Genomic DNA, 21,072 nt, shown 5'->3' with positions numbered 1-21,072 from the left:
CTTCCATCTTTCCAACCATCCAACAGTGGTTTTGAATTCAGTTAGTCCAAGACTTTCAGCTAGCTGATTAGCTTTCTCCATAAGCAATGGACCACTGACAGGAAACTGTCTGCTCCTGACTTGAGAAAACCACCGAAGAAGAGCATCTTCTACATCCTCAGCTTTTCCCGCCCGTTTTCGTTTCCTGTGTGGATTTGTATTGTTTTGCCAGTCTTCCAGAAGCTGATCTTCTTCAAGATACGTGAAATTTGACTTGGATTGACACCATATTCTTTAGCAATAGATGCTTCACTTTGTTTTCTAATTTTGTGAGAACTTGTATTCATTCAGCCAGTGTTAAAGTCTTAGAGTTGCACGACGACGATGACGCCAGTGTACACTCTAACAACATTCTTTCGCTTATTCTGCCTGTGGCAGTTAACCAACAAGATTTCAAATTTACCGCCCCTTTGTCACGTGCCAATCGGCTTCCATATTCAGTGTGTGTGCTTATGTGGAGTCTTTCCTGCAAGGGAGCGGCCTTAAACCATGCATATAAGCGAATCTTGCACTTACCAGTGGTGCGCTAAACCGAAGTGTTTGTCCCTATGGAAATTGATGGTGCCAAAAACGGGACTGAAGTATGGCATGCAGTTAAACAGAGCATGTGCTTATCCGACGTGCACTTAAATGGAGTGCACTGTGTGTGTGTGTGTGTGTGTGTATATATATATATATATATATAAACCAAGGCCTAAAACACTAATATACCACTGAGTGAGCAAATGTGACTACTACACAAGTTCTACTTCAAACTGCATTCTAGCAGCAGACCACACACAAGACTCACACAGACCCTCAACAGTTAGGAAACGTGTGACCTACAGGTCAGTAATATAGATATGAAGGCAAAAAACGGAACTGGAAACCTCAAGTCAGTCTCAGCACGTACAGTAATACTACAGAAACACTTCTGGTATTGGCAGCTCAGCGATTGTCATCTGGCCTCTGGAACCTTCACTAGGCTGCAGGCCACCTCCGAGGAAGGAGGAAGTTTCATCATGGGAGACTGGGCGTGGCATAGCAAAGTTCCTCATGGCCGGCTGACTGAAATACAGGATATCAGAGATGTTCCTTTCCAATGACAGACACATTCCAATGAATAAATTCAGAATAAAATACTTTTTTCTACCTTTGTTGTTTGAGCATTTTATTTTTCCGTTTGCTTTGGTCCCTTTGGATTTTCTTTTTTTTTTCCCCTATCTTTACAAGGTGACCTGTTCATTTGACATATATCTTCTCTCTCCATGTCCATCTTCCATCTGCATCCCTATCTGTGCTGTCCATCATCTACCCTCAGTGTCGTTGTCCCTTTGCTCCTCCTGTATTCAGCATCTGCTCTCTGGGTTCCTATCCCTCCGCCTCTGATCAGTATTCTGTGTCCCCTCCCCCCTGTCTCTGTCCTTATACTCCTTCCATGCCCAGCATCTTTGTGCGTCTTTCCCCCACCTCTCTATTCTTTTCTGCCCACACCCCCACTCTGTAGCTAGTATATCTCTCTCTCTCCTGCGGTCCACATCTCCCAGAGTCCAGTGTCTCGCCCTCTCTTCCCCCGATCCAGTCTATCTCTTTTTCTCTCCCTCTCTCCATTGCCCTCCCCTAGTCCATGAACCCCTCACGTTCTCCCTCTGCCCCCCTCAGTCCAGCAGCACCTCTTCCTCTCCACCCCCTACCAGGAAGCAGCGCCAGACATCCCTTTTTGCTCCCCCCCCCAAACCAAGAACCTGCACCAGATGTCCTTTTTGCCCCGTTCAACCAGGAACCGGCACCAGATATCCTATATTGTCCCCCCCAACCAAGAACCAGCACCAGCCATCCTTCCCCCCCCCCCTCCCCACCAGGATCCAACACCAGACAACCTTTTTGTGTTCCCCCAACAAAGAACCAGCACCAGGCATCCTGTTTTACCCCTTCCCCCCCCCAGGAACCAGCACCAGACATCCTTTTTTCCCCCCCCCCCCCCCCAACCTAGAACCTGCATCAGACATCCTGTTTTGCTCCCCACTGACCAAGAACTGGACATTCTTTTTTACCTTCCCTTCAGGAACTAACACCAGACATCCTCCCCCACCACCACCAAGACCAGCATCAAGTATCCCTTTTTGCCCCTCCAACCAAGAGCCAGGACCAGACATCCATTTTGCCCCTTCCCCCTCCCCCAGAGCCAGCACCAGACATCCCTTTCTGCCCCTCCCTCCTGTCTGTTTTAACTTGCCTGGAACACTTCTGGTAGTGGCAATTCAGCGATTCAGTCAGCTGGCCTCAGGAACCTTCACTAGACTGCAGGCCGCCTCCGAGGAATGAGGAAGTTTCATCATGGGAGACTGGGCATGGCCTAGCAAAGGTCCTCAAGGCCGGCTGACTGAATTGCTGTGCTGCTGATATTGGCAGCATTTCAGACATTTTTAAAGAGACATGGGGAGGGACAGAAAGGGAGAGCTGTTGTTCGTACTGAGGAGTGTGGGAACGGAACAAAAAAGCTAATGCTAGACTGGGGAGGAAGGAGGGTAGGAGGCATGCAGACTGCCACGTACCCCCTGCTAATGGTTCTCATACCTCTAGGGTGTACACTTACCACATGTTGGGAATCTCTGCTCTAGGTGCAATAGAATCATTTCTGGGCCTCACCCCCATAATTGGTGTCTGTCATGCCAAGGACCTGACCATGAGGCCTCTAATTATGTACTCTGTTTAAAAATGCAGAAACAGACCCAAAAAAGAGAAGCCCAGTGTTAGAAGTTTGACATGTGTAAGACTGATCCATCAGCTTTGGAGACATCGATCTATATGGCAGGAGTAGCTATAAAGAAATCATCTTAAAGAAACTACAAACTTTATTAAACACTGAAGCTGAAATAATTTTTAAAGTCTCAAAATTTGAGAGAGCTTCACCATTGCTATTGAAACTGCACTGTTTACCGGTAGAATCACGTATTATTTTTAAACTACATTCTTTTGTATTTTCGATTTTGCATTGTTATGCCTCAAGCTGTATGTTTGTGCTTATTGACTTGTGAGGCAGAAATTCAAGCCCAGAATCTATGGAATTTTTTGATTCTGATTCTGTGTTACCCAAAACCTAGGAAGATTGTTTACAAGAAGATATTCTCGGTAACTTTTTTTATATCCATGTGCAAGATGATGGAATGAGTTACCACTAATGAGAAGATACCATACAAATTATAGTAAATTTTGGAAATTATTGAAGACTTATCTATTCAGGAAGTATGTTGATATTAAATAATTTCATTTTTTATAGCTAAATTTGCAGTGATCTTGGGAATGCCTAGTCTCTTATTCTGATAGTCACACTGAACACAAGAGGCAAGTGTGGAATATAAATGTTGTGATGTAATATACATGGTAACATAGTAGATGACGGCAGAAAAAGACCTGCAAGGTCCATCCAGTCTGCCCAACAAGATAAGCTCATATGTGATACTTTTTGTGTATACCTTACCTTGATTTGTATGTGATAGAGTCACATCCAGGATAGTTGGGTTAAGGCAGTTTCAGTCTGAAATACAAGTCTCAGAAGGCATTGCAGGCAAAGAGCCAGGGGATGAGATGAAGAACCTGAACTGGACTCCTAGCTGCAATAGGGGAAGACATGGGTGTAAGCTGGCAGGATGTGCAGATTGGCTGCCACTAGGGGGAAAGGGAGATAGGAAACCCTGTGTGCAGGAGCTCATCATTAGTCTAATGCTTAACTCAGCTGGTATGGGTGTGGGGGAAGCTAATGGAAGGAGAATGATTGGTTGTGGTAGCAGAAGCCAGGGGTTGATTAGGCAGGTGGGAAGGAGTCCCAGGAGAGAGAGAGAAGCAGTTGCAGGCTGAAAATCCTTGGGTAAGAGAGGTCCCTAAAGTATTGAAGTCCCAAAAGTATTTGCAGGCTGAAAACCCCTGGCTAAGAGGTCCCTAAAGTATTGAACCCTCCTGAAGGTAAAGAGAATAGAGGGTAGAAACTGCTGCTTTGTTATTTAACTGTGATGATGAACTGAATGAACTACTTCTATTTGGAATTGAACTACTGTTTATTGTGCACTGGATAAAGAGCCCAGACTGGAGCTGGCTATGAGCCTGTATTGAATCCTGGTATATGCTGATAGCCTACTGCTTAAAGGGGACTATTTGCCACACACTTTCTGGTGGCTTATATGTGCTTAAGATTGAAGGTGAATGCTGCTGTTGGAACTGTGTATCAGGTCTACTAGAAACCTGCATGGAATAAAGTCCTTAAGATTGAAGTTGCTGGTGGACATTTATTTCTTGACTGTACCGGGAGCCTGTGGCTGGAGGAGATTGTTCTATCCTTGGCTGCACTTAGAGGTACCTGGTTACACTGTAGAATTCAGCCCAGCACTAGCCCCGCCTCCCACCACCGGGTCTGCCACCCAATCTCGGTTAAGCTTGTAATTTGGAAGTCGAGGATGAGCCCAGGGCTGCTATTTTGGATGTCCTTAACTATGAGGATCATACTAAAGAGGCCTGTGCCCGTGCACTACATCCTTCGGCAGGCACAGATGAAGAATTGAGTGACTCCTTTCTCATTGCAGCCAGTTCCCAAGAAGGCGGACTTTATGTATAGAGTCCAAAAGACTCCTGGTTTTGAGAAAGCTCAACTGCCCCACCACTTTATGGTGATCAAATCCACTCTCAAAAGTGTTAAGTTGTAGGTATCCAGAGGTACTTGGCTGTCAAAACACTACTAAATAGCAATTATTCTGGACTCGTGTCTAGGGGAGCTTACTTCTTTATCCCAATGACTAGCTAGTTGTTGGAAAAAGGAACAATGCCACAGATGGAATATATTATTTATTAAGTAAAGAAATATATATATAAATAGTTCTGAAGCAAAATGCCAAGCAAAATACAAAATAACTTGCTTTAAAAATAGATTATCACCCAAAATGTAGATAATGTAATATGATTATCCTAATGGGCTCACTAAATGAGTAATTACACAACCAATCACAATACTGATATCCTAATGATTGGCATGAGAAGTTACACCACACGTCTTATGCAAAATACAGTTAGCAGCTAAATTCATAGACCATAAATCATGACATAAACTCATCTGTCACAGACAAAGCAAAGGACTAATTATACCCATGACCATAGGTAGTAAATCCTGTAATTTCACCCTGCAGTCTGTGGCAGACTTCCAATGGTAAAGCGGATTCCTTATCTTAAGACTCCAGCTGACGCCGCAGCGAGTCTCTCAGTCCAGGAATAAAGTCCGAGATATGTATTCTGGACACAGATTGCACAGTCATAAGTAAGGCCGTAAACTGTAGCTGAGCGAACCTTGTGAATTTGTTTCAAGGTATGCAGTTCACTGGTGTTTAGGACAATCAATCTCTGACTATTCTCAAGCCTTCTATTCACCTGCAAGTCATCCGGTCATCTCCTCTCTTCTTTTCCTCTTCAGTCCAAACTTTTGGTATCCCAGGGTCAGATGATACTTGTGGACCAATCACAGGTGGTGTAATAATGTCCAGCCAGCTTCATGGCCATGAAGCAAGCCTTTGTTTGATGGCATGCAAACCTCCCTGTCTGCTCACATACTCCTGGAGCCATGCGCGTCTCTCTCCTCCAATCTTCCCAGGAGATAACTGGCTAGTTTGCAACACAGAATATGTCCTTGGATGAAGTCATCTTGCTATGCTCAGCAGTCCTTTGACAAAGGTGGTTACTGATGCATACAGGCAACAAGCTGTAATCCATATTGTTATAACAATGGCTGTATAGGCCAAGACCAGCAAAGGTGAGATCTCAGGTAAATACTCCTACAGAGTTCTAGGACTCATGCATCGGTGCCCCCTGAGCAAGATGCTAGGACCTAAGGGGTTCTTTTGAGTAGAAGGTTTACCAAGCTTGTATGCTTGCATCTCACATAGAAAATCGATTACTTCCACATGAGCATTTACTTGCAGGATGTGGTGCACAGTGTGTCAGAATTTGCAGACTCTCTGCCTGCAGATAAGGCTATAGAACTCAATGAGCTAGTAACCAAACAGAAGGAGTGCCGAAAGCATTGGGCCAGCAACCTATGATGCGCTCGTCGTGACTTCTAGGCTTTTCACATTGGGTTTTGGTATGTGCAGACTCGCCTTGCTGTGTGTGTCAGACCTGGAACCAACTATTAAGGAAAAGCTGGCGCATATCCCCCTGCTGGGGAGATAATCCTTTTAGGGACAAGATGGAGGAGGTTGCTGACCTCATCAAGAAGAGAACTGACACCATGAAAACCCTCTCTCAGCCCACTCCTTCTGTGGACTCCACTTCTTGGAGGTATTCAGGCAGAAACCAGAGGAGGCTCTTCTATCTTCTACTCTCAAAGGTGTAGGTACTCTCCTTTGGCCCAGCCTTCCCAGCAGTCTTAGGAGGTCCACTTCAGTAAAAGTGACCAACCCAGACTGCCTACTGGGGGGGGGGGGGGGGGGGGGGGGGGCGGCGGCCTCCATTTTTTCCATGGAATGTGGGCCCTTATAACCTCTGACCAGTGGGTTCTCAAAATAGTCCGGGGGGAGGGGGTTAAGCCCTTAGTTTAACATCCAGTTCCTCCAGATTGTCCACCAAGAGTGTCCTTTTACAGCTTTCAGTATCTGGCAGTGCTTACAAAGTACCTCTCCTCCCTTTTCCAGACTCAAGTGGTCGATCCCAGTCCACCAGGGAGGAAAGGAAGGGATTGTATTCCAAGTACTTCCTAGTGACCAAAAAGATGAGGGGATTTTTTCCTATTCTAGACCTAAGGTCCCTGAACGAATACCTGATCGGAGAAAAATTCAGGATGGTTTTCATGGATACCCTACTTCCTATGGTTCACACAAATGATTGGCTATGCTCTTTGCACTTAAAGGATACTTACCCCCACATATAGATACTTCACAAGTCACAGAAAGTATCTCAGATTTCGGGTATGTTACCAGTATTATGCCTTGCGACGCCCCCCCCCCCCCCCCCCCTAGTGTATTTATAAAATGTCTAGCCATGGTTGCAGCTTTACTACACAGACTGTGAGTTAATGTTTTTCCCTGTCTGAATGATTGGCTTATCAAGAGCACATCAAAGGAGGGTACTCAGGTATCAATGCAAATAACTGTTTTGTTGGAACTATTGGGATTTGTTATCAACTACCCCAAATCCCATTTGCTCCCAGTACAGCTATTAGAATATGTTGGAGCCCTGCTGGACACATGTTAGTTAGTAGTAGTAGTTCAAGCTTGGGACTACCTACCTCTGCCTCGGGCAGTTGCTCTCGTTTGTATTTCCACTTTAGGTCCAGCACAGCCACCAGGTCACGGCTTGTCAGGTGTTGAGGTTAGGCTATGTGTCCATAGTTCATTGCATGCCTTAATTTAACAGACTTCCCAATGGCCCCTTGCTTCCCAGTGGTGTTAGGCCACTGGGAACCTTGCAGATACCATTTTGGTCACACTGGAGTTAGCTCTGTCACTTCTCTGGTGAATAGTTTGGTCCAATTTGACTCTAGGACTCCAAATTCCTTCGTTCCAGAAGATTCTAACCACAGATGCATCTAATCCGGTCTGGGGAGCTAATCGTCAGGGGCTTCACAACCAGGGACAGTGGTCCACTCAGAATGTTAAGTAGTAGTAGCAGACCAAGCTTCATATCATTTTCCTAGAGCTCAGGGCAATCTGGTTTTAGAGCTTGACTGATGAACCAAATTGTTCTCAAACAATCAGGTTGCCATGTACTTTGTCGTGGGGGTGGGGGGGTGTATAGGATCCTATCCCTGTGTTAGGAAGCAATTGAGATGTGACAGTGGGCTACCAACCATAGCGTGGTACTCAGAGCACCTGGTGGAGAGAGACATCAGTCTGGTGGATAGACTGAGCAGACTGATGCAGCTACATTTCTAACTTTGCTCAGGTGCTGACCTCTCTGTACCTGAAGCAAACTCCTCCAAAGTATAACAAATTTGGACGTTTTAAATTCCAAACTTCTCAACTTGCTGGCTAAGGGCAAATTTGGAAGTTAAATCATTTGAAAATTCTGGTCCCACCCAGAGAATTGCCTTAACAGTAGTTAGCTGGCACTTGGGACTTAATCATTACACAGCAGGAGGTAAGGGTTGAGCTCTGAATAGGGGTCAAACCATTTCTAACTTTGCTCAGGTGCTGACCTCTCTGTACCTGAAGCAAACTCCTCCAAAATATAACAAATTTGGACCTTTTAAATTCCAAACTTCTCAACTTGCTGGCTAAGGTGAGATTCCTGATATTCTCTTTAATTTAATGCTTAGTGCTTAATTAATTTTGCCCTGTGAAACCTCTTATTTTCTTTCTTTTTCTCTTCCTACCAAGCTCTGAGAGGGAGGCTGTATTGTATTGGGGCTCTAAAGTGCATTTTACATTGTTGAAACTGATATAATTATTGGGAATATCTGGATTTATATTACAACAAGGAAAGCTTATTTTTTATATTCTAGGGCAAATTTGGAAGTTAAATCATTTGAAAATTCTGGTCCCACCCAGAGAATTGCCTTAACAGTAGTTAGCTGGCACTTGGGACTTATAATCCCACCCACCCCAGGGTTTTCCACTCATTTATAGACAAACCAAACCTCATTAACTTAATCATACACAGGCAGTCTTACAGACTGTTAACCCCAACTAAGTACACCTGTTCATACCCAATTCAAGAAATCAGGATGACTTTTATTCTCTGCAATAATTGTGGTACTTTAGTTTCAAGGCCAATCATCTGGAGACTTAAAGCTTGCCCTATCTGTCTTCAACTATCTAGTTTTAAACAAGAGCTCAGTAAAGTAATGCAAGAATTGGATACAATTAAACCAGCTTCTAGGACTGCACAGAGAAATAGCTTCTCACCACTCCCTCAAAGAATAAAACCACATAAGAACAGATGGTTCACAGTAGGCTCAGGCAGACTTCGTCATGTGACACAGAAGCATCCACCCGCACAAGTGTTGCCACTAAAGAATTCTTTTGCTCCATTACAGCACTGTAATGCTCCTGAAAATAGAACTGAAGCAGAGGAAAAAGCAATAAAGTTGGAACAAAAAGACATGAAGGTACCCAAAGTAAAAAGACACCCCCAAATCACTAATGTTAAAACACATACCAAGAAATATAGGTGGAAAGCAATGGCCACAAATGCTTGTAGTCTAAGCAATAAAGTTCATGACCTTCAAGCCCTGATGGTGGAATCAGACTTAGATGTTGTTGCAATCACAGAGACGTGGCTCAACAGTTCCCACGAATGGGATGCAAGCATACCAGGCTATAATGTATTTAGGAAGGATAGAGAGGGTCGTAAAGGTGGAGGAGTAGCTCTGTATGTGAGGAATGATATCATGGCGACTGAAATGACAGGGACCTGGGGAAAAGAAGAAGCGATATGGATCACCTTAAAAAGAGAGGATAGAACTTCTGTCCACGTGGGTGTTGTCTACAGATCCCCCACACAATTAGAGGAACTAGATAAAGATCTGATTGCAGATATTCAAAAGTTAGGAAAGAAAAAAGAGGTTCTGTTGATGGGAGATTTCAATCTGCCGGATGTAGATTGGAAGGTTCCGTCTGCCAAATCGGAAAGAAGTAGAGAGATCGTAGATGCTTTCCAAAGTGCTCTGCTCAGACAGATGGTGACGGAACCCACGAGGGAGGGAGCGATGCTGGATCTGGTGCTCACAAATGGGGATATTGTGTCAAATGTGCGAGTGTGTGCACATCTGGGAAACAGTGACCATCAAACGGTTTGGTTTGATATAACGGCTGAAGTGGAGGGCGGCCACTCTAAACTCAAAGTCCTGGATTTCAAGCGTGCTGACTTTAGTAAAATGGGGGAATACCTGAGGAAGGAGATGATGGGCTGGGAGGATGAACAGGAAGTGGAAGGGCAGTGGTCCAGGCTGAAAGAAGCAATAAATAGGGCCACAGACCTTTATGTAAGGAGAGTAAATAAAAGCAAGAGGAAAAGGAAACCGATATGGTTCTCCAAGCAAGTGGCTGAGAAAATAAAGGCTAAAGAGTTGGCGTTCCAGAAATATAGAAAATCTCAAGAAGAGGAACACGGGGAGGAATACCGGATGAAACTGAAAGAAGCCAAGAGAGAGGTACGTCTGGCGAAGGCGCAAGCGGAAGAACAAATGGCTAGAAATGTAAGGAGGGGCGACAAAAATTTCTTCAGGTATATTAGTGAAAGAAGAAGGACTAAAAAGGGAATTGTGAGACTAAAAGATACAGCGAACTGCTATGTAGATAATGATGAAGAAAAAGCCAATTTACTAAATACATACTTTTGTTCGGTTTTCACTGAAGAAAATCCTGGAGAAGGACCGCGAGGGACTGGCAAAAGTACACCTGAGAATGGAATGGATATAGCACCGTTCACGGAAGAGAGTGTGTATCAACAACTTGGAAAGCTAAAGGTGGACAAAGCCATGGGACCGGACGGGATCCACCCCAGAATATTGAGGGAGCTCAGAGAGGTCCTGGCGGGTCCTCTTAAAGATTTGTTTAATAAATCCTTGGAGACTGGAGAGGTTCGGAGGGACTGGAGAACGGCGGAGGTGGTACCTCTTCACAAAAGTGGTGATAGGGAAGAAGCTGGAAACTACAGGCCGGTAAGCCTCACTTCGGTTATTGAAAAGTAATGGAAGCCATGCTGAAGGAAAGGATAGTGAATTTCCTAGAAGCCAACAAGCTGCAAGATCCGAGACAACATGGTTTTACCAGAGGGAAATCGTGCCAAATGAATCTCATTGAATTCTTTGATTGGGTAACTGGAGAATTGAATCATCGACGTGCTATAGACGTAATCTACTTAGATTTTAGCAAAGCTTTTGACACGGTTCCTCACAGGAGGCTCTTAAATAAACTAGATGGGCTGAAGATAGGTCCCGAAGTGGTGAACTGGATTAGGAACTGGTTGACGGACAGACGACAGAGGGTGGTGGTAAATGGAGTTCGCTCGGAGGAGGGAAAGGTGAGTAGTGGAGTGCCTCAGGGATTGGTGCTGGGACCGATTCTGTTCAATATATTTGTGAGTGACATTGTGGAAGGGTTAGAAGGTAAAGTTTGCCTATTTGCAGATGATACTAAGATTTGCAACAGAGTGGACGCCCGGGAGGGAGTGGAAAGCATGAAAAGGGATCTGAGGAAGCTAGAAGAATGGTCTGAGGTTTGGCAATTAAAATTCAATGCGAAGAAATGCAAAGTGATGCATTTAGGGAGTAGAAACCCACGAGAGACGTATGTGTTAGGCGGGGAGAATCTGATAGGTACTGAGGGGGAGAGGGATCTTGGGGTGATAGTATCCGAGGATCTGAAGGCGACGAAACAGTGTGACAGGGCGGTGGCCATAGCGAGAAGGTTGCTAGGCTGTATAGAGAGAGGTGTGATCAGCAGAAGAAAGGAAGTGTTGATGCCCCTGTACAAGTCGTTGGTGAGGCCCCACCTGGAGTATTCTGTTCAGTTTTGGAGGCTGTACCTTGCGAAGGATGTTAAAAAAAATGGAAGCGGTGCAAAGAAAAGCTACGAGAATGGTATGGGATTTGTGTTCCAAGACGTATGACCAAAGACTTGCTGACCTGAACATGTATACCCTGGAGGAAAGGAGGAACAGGGGTGATATGATACAGACGTTCAAATACTTGAAAGGTATTAATCCGCAAAAAAATCTTTTCCGGAGATGGGAAGGCGGTAGAACGAGAGGACATGAAATGAGATTGAAGGGGGGCAGACTCAAAAAAGATGTCAGGAAGTATTTTTTCACGGAGAGGGTGGTGGATGCTTGGAATGCCCTCCCGCGGGAGGTGGTGGAGATGAAAATGGTAACGGAATTCAAACATGCGTGGGATATGCATAAAGGAATCCTGTGCAGCAGGAATGGATCCTCAGAAGCTTAGCTGAAATTGGGTGGCGGAGCAGGTGGGGGGAAGAGGGGTTGGTGGTTGGGAGGCTAGGATAGGGGAGGGCAGACTTATACGGTCTGTACCAGAGCCGGTGATGGGAGACGGGAATGGTGGTTGGGAGGCGGGAAATACTGCTGGGCAGACTTATACGGTCTGTGCCCTGAAAAAGACAGGTACAAATTCAAGATATGAGTTTATCTTGGGCAGACTAGATGGACCATGCAGGTCTTTTTCTGCCGTCATCTACTATGTTATGTTACTATGTTATACATGAGTGGTCTCAGCATGGGTGATGCCCACAAGATCTTCCGAGAGTGGGGCACCCCCTAGGTGGATCTTTTTGCCATTCATCTCAACAACAAGGTCCCTCAGTTCTGCTTGAGATTCAGATCAGATGGCAGATACCTTCCTCCTTGATTGGAATCTTACAGGTAATCCTTGTTTCATAATCCAGAGGGGTGCTCTGAAAATACAATCATTAGGGGTCCGAGCGCTCCCCCCCCCCTCCAAGTTCCCTACACCCATTATATTCCAAGGGCATCTCGGTGTTTACCACCAGCTGATTTGTATGGTGAGCTAAAAACGTTACCGCGGCTTAGCAAAAGACCCCCTAAAAAAGTAAGTTATGTGTATAACAAGTTCACTAATATACATTTTCTTGTTTGCATTAATAAGGTGCAGATCCCAGGGAGGCTAATAAGTACTATTTTCAGCGGAATTGATTCTTTTTATGTGTTTGCATTGATTTATCTCTTCCTTGAGGGTTTTTTTGTACTGTTACAAAATCAGTCACTGAGTGTATAATTGTACCACTATATCAAGGTGTGAGATTTTGGCAGAGAAGTTTGCTTATGTGAATACGTAGGATTTTCAAGTTAAAATAAAAAAATACAAACCAGGTAGTAGATACATATTTATACACATAGAGGTGCATTTTCAAAAGGATGTCTAGGTTAAAAAAGGTCCAACACAAAATGTCCCAAAAAATCACCCAGTAACAGCTAGAGACCAAAGAACATGTGTTCCAAAAACATCCAAAATCTGAATGCACTGCAGAGTAGAGAGTTGCATAGGGACAGAAATCTTACCCATCCCCATATGGCCCCGTGGGGAATTTAACCCAACCCCGCCACAAGTAATCTCCTCCATCCCAGCTCCCAGCCCGCCCAGCCCTTGCCATGCCACAGTCACCTTGACACCCTCCCCCCCACCACCTCCCAAGAAGGCCGGATTCTATAAGCAGTAAAAATACTAGTAAAAGTAACATAAATCATTTTCTTCTGTACTCTGACAGCACAGGACCCAAAGCAGACAAAATTCCAAAACAAGTCAGAAACAACACAGTTTATACCTAATTGTTCAACTACACTTAGGATTTGACCTTGTGGAAAATTGGGCCTCAACTGTCAAGCTTAAACTGAACCAAAACAAAACCAAACTCCTGGTTTTATGCAGCCAGCACAATACCACTACTTACCAAAACCTCATAATAGATCAACAATCGAAACACAAATAAAAATACTATGAATCATTCTCAACAAACATCTGACCCTTGAAGACAAAGTTCCAGCAATCATGTCAAAAAACTTCAAAACACTATAGAAACTGAGAAGATTCTGAGACTATTTCCCCAGACAGTCATTCCATCTTGTAGTACAGATGCTGATATTGTCCCAACTAGACTACTGTAATGCAGGATATGTAGGCTGCAAAGAAAACCAACTACGATCGTTGCAGACTGTCCACAACACAGCAGCGAGATTGATATTCAAAAAGTCGAAATACGATAAGAGCAACCCCACTACTCATATTGATACATTGGCTCCTGATCAAGGCCAGACAATTTTTCAAAACCAGCAGTCCTCTTCAAAATACTGTTTGGCATGTCACCGGACTACATGCTAGACATGATCAAGCTATCACTAAGGAATGCTAACCCCGGAACCAGAGGTTACCTACTACTTCACCTGCCCAACTACAAAAACGTACTATATAAGTCCACCTACTCGGCGGGATTTGGCTACCTGTGCTCAAAATGGTGGCACTCAATTCCCATAGTTATAAGAAGCATCACAAACTACCTCCAGTTCAGAAAAGATCTAAAGACCTACTAGCTCTTCAGGAAATTCTATGAGTAAAATATGTTCTAATTATTCTGGAACAACTATACACAACACAATCTCTAACTGTAATGTATCTTTTCATTTAAGAAATGAACTAAGACATATCTCAAGAAACCCAATGACGATCCCATATGCACTAATAGTTATCTTGCCAACCACTGTAAAACACAGCGTCATACAACCTTGTAAATGTAATTGAATCAGTGTAGTCTCTAACAACTGTTAAATGTAAGCCACGTTGAACCGAAACTTGCTTTTGGATAATTGTGGGATACAAGTACTAATAAATAAAATAAAAATAAATTCACCATTGGATTTAAAAAGCAAAACCATGTACATGTAAGGACTGGATAAATGAATTAAAACAAAGTTTAAAGCAAATGCCCTTAATATGTAATACTTGGTAGCAATAATGAAACAGTGATGGAATATTCACATAGCAAACAGCCTGACGCAACAGATTTATTTTCTACTGAACATAATTAACTTTGTATGAACTTGGCGGCTAATAGTGTACTGAACTGGACAATGTTGACACATTTAGACTGATGCTGGACAGGACTTCTGCATGAAGAAAGCCCATCCCTAATTATTCAATATCTGTCTGTGAAAAAGTAGTAATAAAAAAAGTGCATTTTATAATATACCACTGCAATCCACAAAACAGAAGTAGCAAGTTCCCACATGCTGTCTTTTTCTTTTGACCTAGGCACACAACCTACGTCGTAAATAAGATAGAAACTCTGAATGTTGTGCACCTGCCCAACATTCAGAGTGATTCTCCCTAATATGATGTCTGGTTTTTTTCAGGAGAAAAAAAATTTCTGCACAAATATAACACATGCTTGGGTGTCCCTATAACCAGCCTCTTCAAATGACACGTTGATTACGATTTATAACAAATTACTACCATATCTATGAAAAGTTATTTTGTTATTATACTTCCTCTGTGTACATCCGTATGCTACAGAAGCTGGCATGTTTGAAAATATAAGTGAGATGAAATAAAAATGCCACCAACAATAAAGAACGACAATGTGGATGCAGCAGCTCATAGGTTTGTTTGCTTTGTTTTGAGTGTATGGCGATGATGGCTGCATCAGGAAGGGGAAACAGAGACTCACCTAAATGGCTTCAACTTATTGTCCCGACTCCATCCCCCTCCCCTCTGGCAGGGCTGCCGAGAGACTGGGCCAGGCCCATGGCAAGGCCGCCCCCCCTGAATTCAAATCGTAGTGCCTCACCTCGACCTCGATCCATGTGAAAGAAGCGCAGCAGTGGCAGTCTGCAGATGGCCTCCCTTCGGGCCTTCCCTCACTGTGTCCCGCCCTCGCGCAAGTTACATCAGACGAGGGCGGGACACACTGGTTTGAATTTTTTAAAGGACAGTTCTGCTCGTATATCGCAAGGGAGCGATTTCCAATGGAAAAGGGCTGCAAAGTAGAAGGCATTGTGTCTGGTAGATTCCAAAGTGGCTTGTTTAGGGTTGGGCAAGATCGGTCTGTAATCATTGAGAGAATTGCAATAGACGCATGGGTGAGGAAGGGATGGTAAGGTTAGCTAGGTATTGTGCAAATCTCATCCAAAAAGCTTTGAAGGTAAGGGTTAGGAGCTTGTAAATATTTCTTTGTTCAATGGAGAGCCAATGGTACTGCTGAAGTAACGGTGAGATGTGGTCGACTCTTTTAGTGTGTTGAACTTTGGATGTTTTGTGCTAAACGTACCAAGTCCGATTAGAAATATACTAATTTTTGAAAAAAGAAAAGTGTCTTTTTTTTTTAAATACCGTTTCGAACAAGGTTTTTGTGCTTTCTGTGTTTATCTTATTAGGCCATTTTTTAAAGAAAAAAAAAAGTACAAAATCAAGCCATTGGGATGTAGGAGGGGGCCAGCATTTTAGCAGACTGATCCCCCAGACATCCCAGGAGAGCTGTGAGGCACCCTAGGGGCCACTGCTGTGGACATCATATAAAAGCTCCCAGGTACACATCTCACAGTTTATATATTTATTTATTTATTGTTCACTTATATCCCACATTTTCCCACTCATGCAGGCACAATGTGGCTTACAAACATTAAATAAAATACAGAATAGGAAAACTTAGAAGAATATACAAGGAGTATGCAGGGGAGTTTCTCCCTTATCTTGTCTGCTAAGCCCTCCAAAACCCACTACCCCCAACTGTGCACCACTATAATAACCCTTATGGGTGAAGGGGGCACCTATATGTGGGTACAGTGGGTTCTGGTGAGTTTTGTAGGGCTCACAGTTTCCACCACAAATGTACAGGTAGGGGGAGGTATGGGCCTGGGTCCACCAGTCTACAGTGCACTGCACCCACCACTACACTATTTCAGGGACCTGCATACTGCTCTAGTGGACCTGGCTATAACATCTGAGGCTATAAAAGAAGCTGGTGAGTTCTATATTTATTCACATTTTGGGGGTGGGGGGGTGGGAGGGGGTCAATGACCACTGGGGGACTAAAGGGGACATTTAAGGCACCTTTTTGTGTCTTATTTGTTAGAAAAACAGCTCTAGACCAAAACATTGCAGTTTTTGCCCTAGACATTTTGGTTATGTTTCATTATGGCTGTAAAATGACCAAATGTTAGGCATGCCTTAAGCCTGCCTTCGAAATGTCCCTGATATGCCCCCTTGTGATTGGATGCATTGCAGACGAAATACATAGATAGACGTCTGCAAAAACAGGTTTTGAAAATGGCCAATTTGGACGTTTTGAGAAGAAATCTGTCCAAATGGTGCACTGACATTTTTTGGACATTTTCGTCTTTCAAAAATGAGCCCAAAAGTAACTTAATTGTAGTGTTCGAAGGCCATTTCAAGGAATAACAAGGGATCCTAGATAAATTATATTACAGTTATGAATCCTAGAAATTAGTAAAAAGACCAGCGTATGAAAAGTCTTATAATCAAAATACCCTCTGACTAATTGTAGTTGTCTCAAGACAAAAAAAAAAAAAAAAAAAAACAGTTTTGCATAGCTTAGTTATCTGGGGGGGGGGGGGGGGGGGGGGGGGAATGTCAGTTGTGAATACAAAATAATGCCTAAATAATGGAAGGAGTCAACTGGTGAAAAAAGGTTCTGAAAAGGTGTAAAGAAGTGCTTGGTGTCGGACAGCCACTGGTAAACCAACATGAGAGTATGAGAGGTAAAGAGGTTGTGAATTTAGGCAAGCTTGCTGGAGATAGAGCAGACATTCCATAGGACACATGAGAAAGGTGGAGAGGAACCAAAAGAATTTTGGAGATTTTGTGGTGTGCCTTGCATGAGGTAGGACGAGAGTTGATTTGGAGGACCAGGATTGGGATTGATATCCCCAGCAAAGAACAGGAGAAGGAGCAAGAGAGTACAGAGAAAAGTAGGAGATGCTTGATGACAGCGACAAAGATGAAATGCACTCAGAATGGAGATGTTTGAATGAAAAGAAGATAATGTTGATACTCAAGAGCTGGGAAGACAAAAAGGATGGTAAGATTATAGTAGGCAATGTGGGCTTGAGGCATGCAGTGGTTTGAGATGGGGAAAGAGATTGTGAAACGTCAATATCAAGAAGAGAAAGTGTAGTGGAGCCATTGGAAATAGGAGAAAGGGAAATAAACACCCATGGAAACTGAATATCTCGGTGCATGGCACCTGGTAGGTAGTCCATGTGAGTGGTGGGCAGCAGGAGTGGTAGACCTGGGAGTCACCCCGGAGAATGCTGGGAGGAATATGCAGATGGGCTTCAAGACCATCTCAGCACCTTGTAGGCAGCCCGTGGGAGCGCTTGGGATCATATAACAGTGGCGTAGCCAAATTTCTGGCATCCTTGTTATGACTAGCAGAGATCCCAAAGCAGCAGCCCGTGCCACCGGCTGCAACAAATAAGGGAATGAGCTGTTTTGGCCACCAGAGGATCTCTTCCAGCTGATGGGGCTTGGAAATCACTGCTAGCTCAAGTATTTGTTGGGGGTCGCAGGAGCAGGTGGGGGCAGAAAGCCCGAGGGGAGGGGGTGAATTGTGTGCCCACCTACTTTGGACTTGAGCCAACCCAAAATATCATGTGTTTCTCTGTCACACGGTATGTGTGCGCTAACCAGTTACTATGCTAACTGGATGTGCTCATGCTTACTATGGTAACTGCCAAATTAGCATGCGCTAACTCCACCTAGAAAAATATTTTTACATTTTTTTGAGGGGTGTGTAAGGGGCTAAGAGTGAGTGTTCCTGTGCTAATTGGCTAAATTATCTTCACTAACTGGCATAAGGGATGCTAAGTTCACTGTTTGCTGCAGCTTAGTAAAAGGACCCCTTCATTTCTTAATTATGGCAAGCTATTTTTCTGCATTTAGCATTTCTATAGCGCTACAAGGCAGTGGTGTCGCGAGGGCAGCTGACACCCGGGGCGGGTCGCCGCTGCGCACCCCCCCCCCCCCCCCCCCCCCGGGTGCAGCGCGGCGCACTCTCCCCCCTCCGGAGCGCAACCCCCCCCCCCCCCCCGAGAACATACCTGGAAGGCGGTGAGGGGCGGGCGGGAGAGGCAATCCGCTGAGTGCACGCCACTGGGGGTGTCGGCGCCTCGCTGGTTCCCTGCTCTCTCTGCCCCGGAACAGGAAATAACCTGTTCCGGGGCAGAGAGAGCAAGGAACCAGCGAGGCGCCGACACCCCCCAGCGGCGTGCACCCGGGGAGGACCGCCCCACCGCCCCCCCCTTCCTACACCACTGCTACAAGGCGTACGCAGTGCTGCACAAACATAGAAGAAAGACAGTCCCTGCTCAAACAGCTTACAATCTAATAGACAAAAAATAAAGTAATCAAATCAATGTGTACAGGAAGAAGGAGAGGAGGGTAGGTGGAGGTGAGTGGTTACAAGTGGTTACGAGTCAAAAGCAATGTTAAAGAGGTGGGCTTTCAGTCTAGATTTAAAGGTGGCCAAGGATAGGGCAAGACGTAGGGGCTCAGGAAGTTTATTCCAGGCGTAGGGTGCAGCGAGACAGAAGGCGCGAAGTCTGGAGTTGGCAGTAGTAGAGAAGGGAACAGATAAGGATTTATCCATGGAGCAGAGTGCACGGGAATGGGCTTTAATGGGAATGATTGCAGAAGGGACAAAGCATATCATGCAAATTCCTATCTCTTGTATGTGCCTCTCTCCTTAAAACAATCTAAAGTGTGCTAAATGTCTCTGGAGAATTTTAGTATAATTTTTATGGTATGAAAATTGAATAGCACACAAAGAAGAAGGTTCACTATAAGATTTTATGTTGTTTAAGAAACCTATTTTATCTGAATTTTTTGCTCTATAATAAGCCCCTTTAATACATCTTTCAGTGAATCCTCTGTCCATAAATCTATTGTGCATATCAGCTGCCAATAAATCAAACTTCGTAAGTACATTACTTCTTAGGAGCCCTTTTAGCAAAGCTCAGTATGCGCTAACGGTTATTAGTGTGTTCTGTGTCCATAGGTACAAAATAGGACACACATCATTTAGTGTGTGTTAAGCTTTGTTAAAAGGGCCTCTTAGATGCAAAAACTGGTTTACATTCAGTTTGTCTTTTTAAAAGTTCTAACATGGAAACTTGACTTTTATAACATCCATTTTAAAGTAAGTTTTGTAAATACATTGACAGGTGGACTGTCTGTCGGTGGTGGTTTTGTTCTTCTGTTTGTGGACTTTTTACAATGCCACGCTAGCGATTCCCGCGCGGCAAATGAGAGGAAGCCCATAGGAATTGAATGGGTTTTCTCTCATTTGCCGCACAGAGAATCGGTAGTGCGGCTTTGTAAAAGAAGTGTCTTGACTGTTGTTTGGTTTATTTTCTATTCCTCTTATTTTTTTTTTTTAATCCTTATTTCTTCTTGGGTGACATGTTTGTCATCCTCGGTTATTTAACTGGACTATCCTCTGCTTTCTGCTTGCTTTTTGTTGTGTAGCAGTTGGGCTTTCTATTGACATTCTGATTTTGAATATCACATTTTCAAAAATGGGACATTATTTTGAGGTCTGATTACTTTATAGTGGACTTCTGAGAATGCTGCTGAATTCTTTGTATGATTTGCCATAACAGAATATTTATACACTTAAAATATGATTTGTGGCTGTCTTCCTTTTTTCTTCATCAGGTTGATAAAGCTTATGAATACCTCATGCAAAATTCTTCAGTTCCTAACAACATAGGCTTTACTGTCACTGTTGGAAACAAACGTGGAATCTATCTCAGGGATTCTGTTCACATAGCTGCCCCTTCAGATCATTGTGTTGGTATAGAACCTGTGTTTCCAGAAAATACAGGTAAGCTCAAAAGCTTAAATTTCACATAGTATGTGCTGTTGAAGTTTCTAATACAGGGAAGCCCTCTTATATTGGATAATTTTATAAAGTTCTGTCAGTGTGTAAACCTGTTTTCCATGCAGAAATTGCACGGTGGTATAATGTATAAATTTGTGCAGTAACAAAAGTGGCTCATACTTGTGTACAAATTTTGGAGCATTGTTTGGGTGCAGCAGGGTGGAGTTTTGATGTGTGTGCATGCTTTATAAAATATAGAAGCACTTGCATAGACTGCACACACACTCACACCAACTTTGGAGCAAGTGTAAATGTGAGCTTCGGCAGTTACATACTCAGAAGATGGTTCTAGGTTTTTATTTTATGAGCCCAAACAGTGAAGAATGACTTTTCAAGGAGGAAAAAAGATCTCATACAACTGTGGCAATTAATTAAAAATTCTTCTGCACACAGTGCAAAAAGTAATCATAGACCAAAAACCCTCCAAAAATATATATATATTTCTTTTTTATCTTGAACTATAAAATATTTTCAACTCATATAATGTCATTAAGGCACATTATACGCACTGCCCCGCAATCATTAGCATACAGTGCTGTTCAAAAACGCACTTGACTTTGAAAGTAAAAAACTTATCTTTGTGGTGCTGCGCAGTTCATGTGAAGTGTGGTTAAACCCCAGCTGGCTGATTTAACACATGTGCAGT

General features: G+C 43.7%; 1 protein-coding gene across 1 annotated transcript in view; it reads left to right on the top strand.

Annotated features, from left to right (window-relative positions):
• Positions 1-21,072, top strand: part of TPP2 (tripeptidyl peptidase 2) — a 321,173-nt gene that overhangs the window by 77,629 nt on the left and 222,472 nt on the right. The window contains 1 exon segment of the mRNA XM_030201336.1: positions 20,201-20,369. Within this exon segment, the coding sequence (XP_030057196.1) occupies positions 20,201-20,369 (169 nt within the window).

Source organism: Microcaecilia unicolor, chromosome 4, assembly GCF_901765095.1.
Source record: "Microcaecilia unicolor chromosome 4, aMicUni1.1, whole genome shotgun sequence".
NCBI lineage: Eukaryota > Metazoa > Chordata > Amphibia > Gymnophiona > Siphonopidae > Microcaecilia > Microcaecilia unicolor.
Note: the sequence above shows the minus strand (reverse complement) of the source record. Positions and strands in the feature narration are given on the sequence as shown.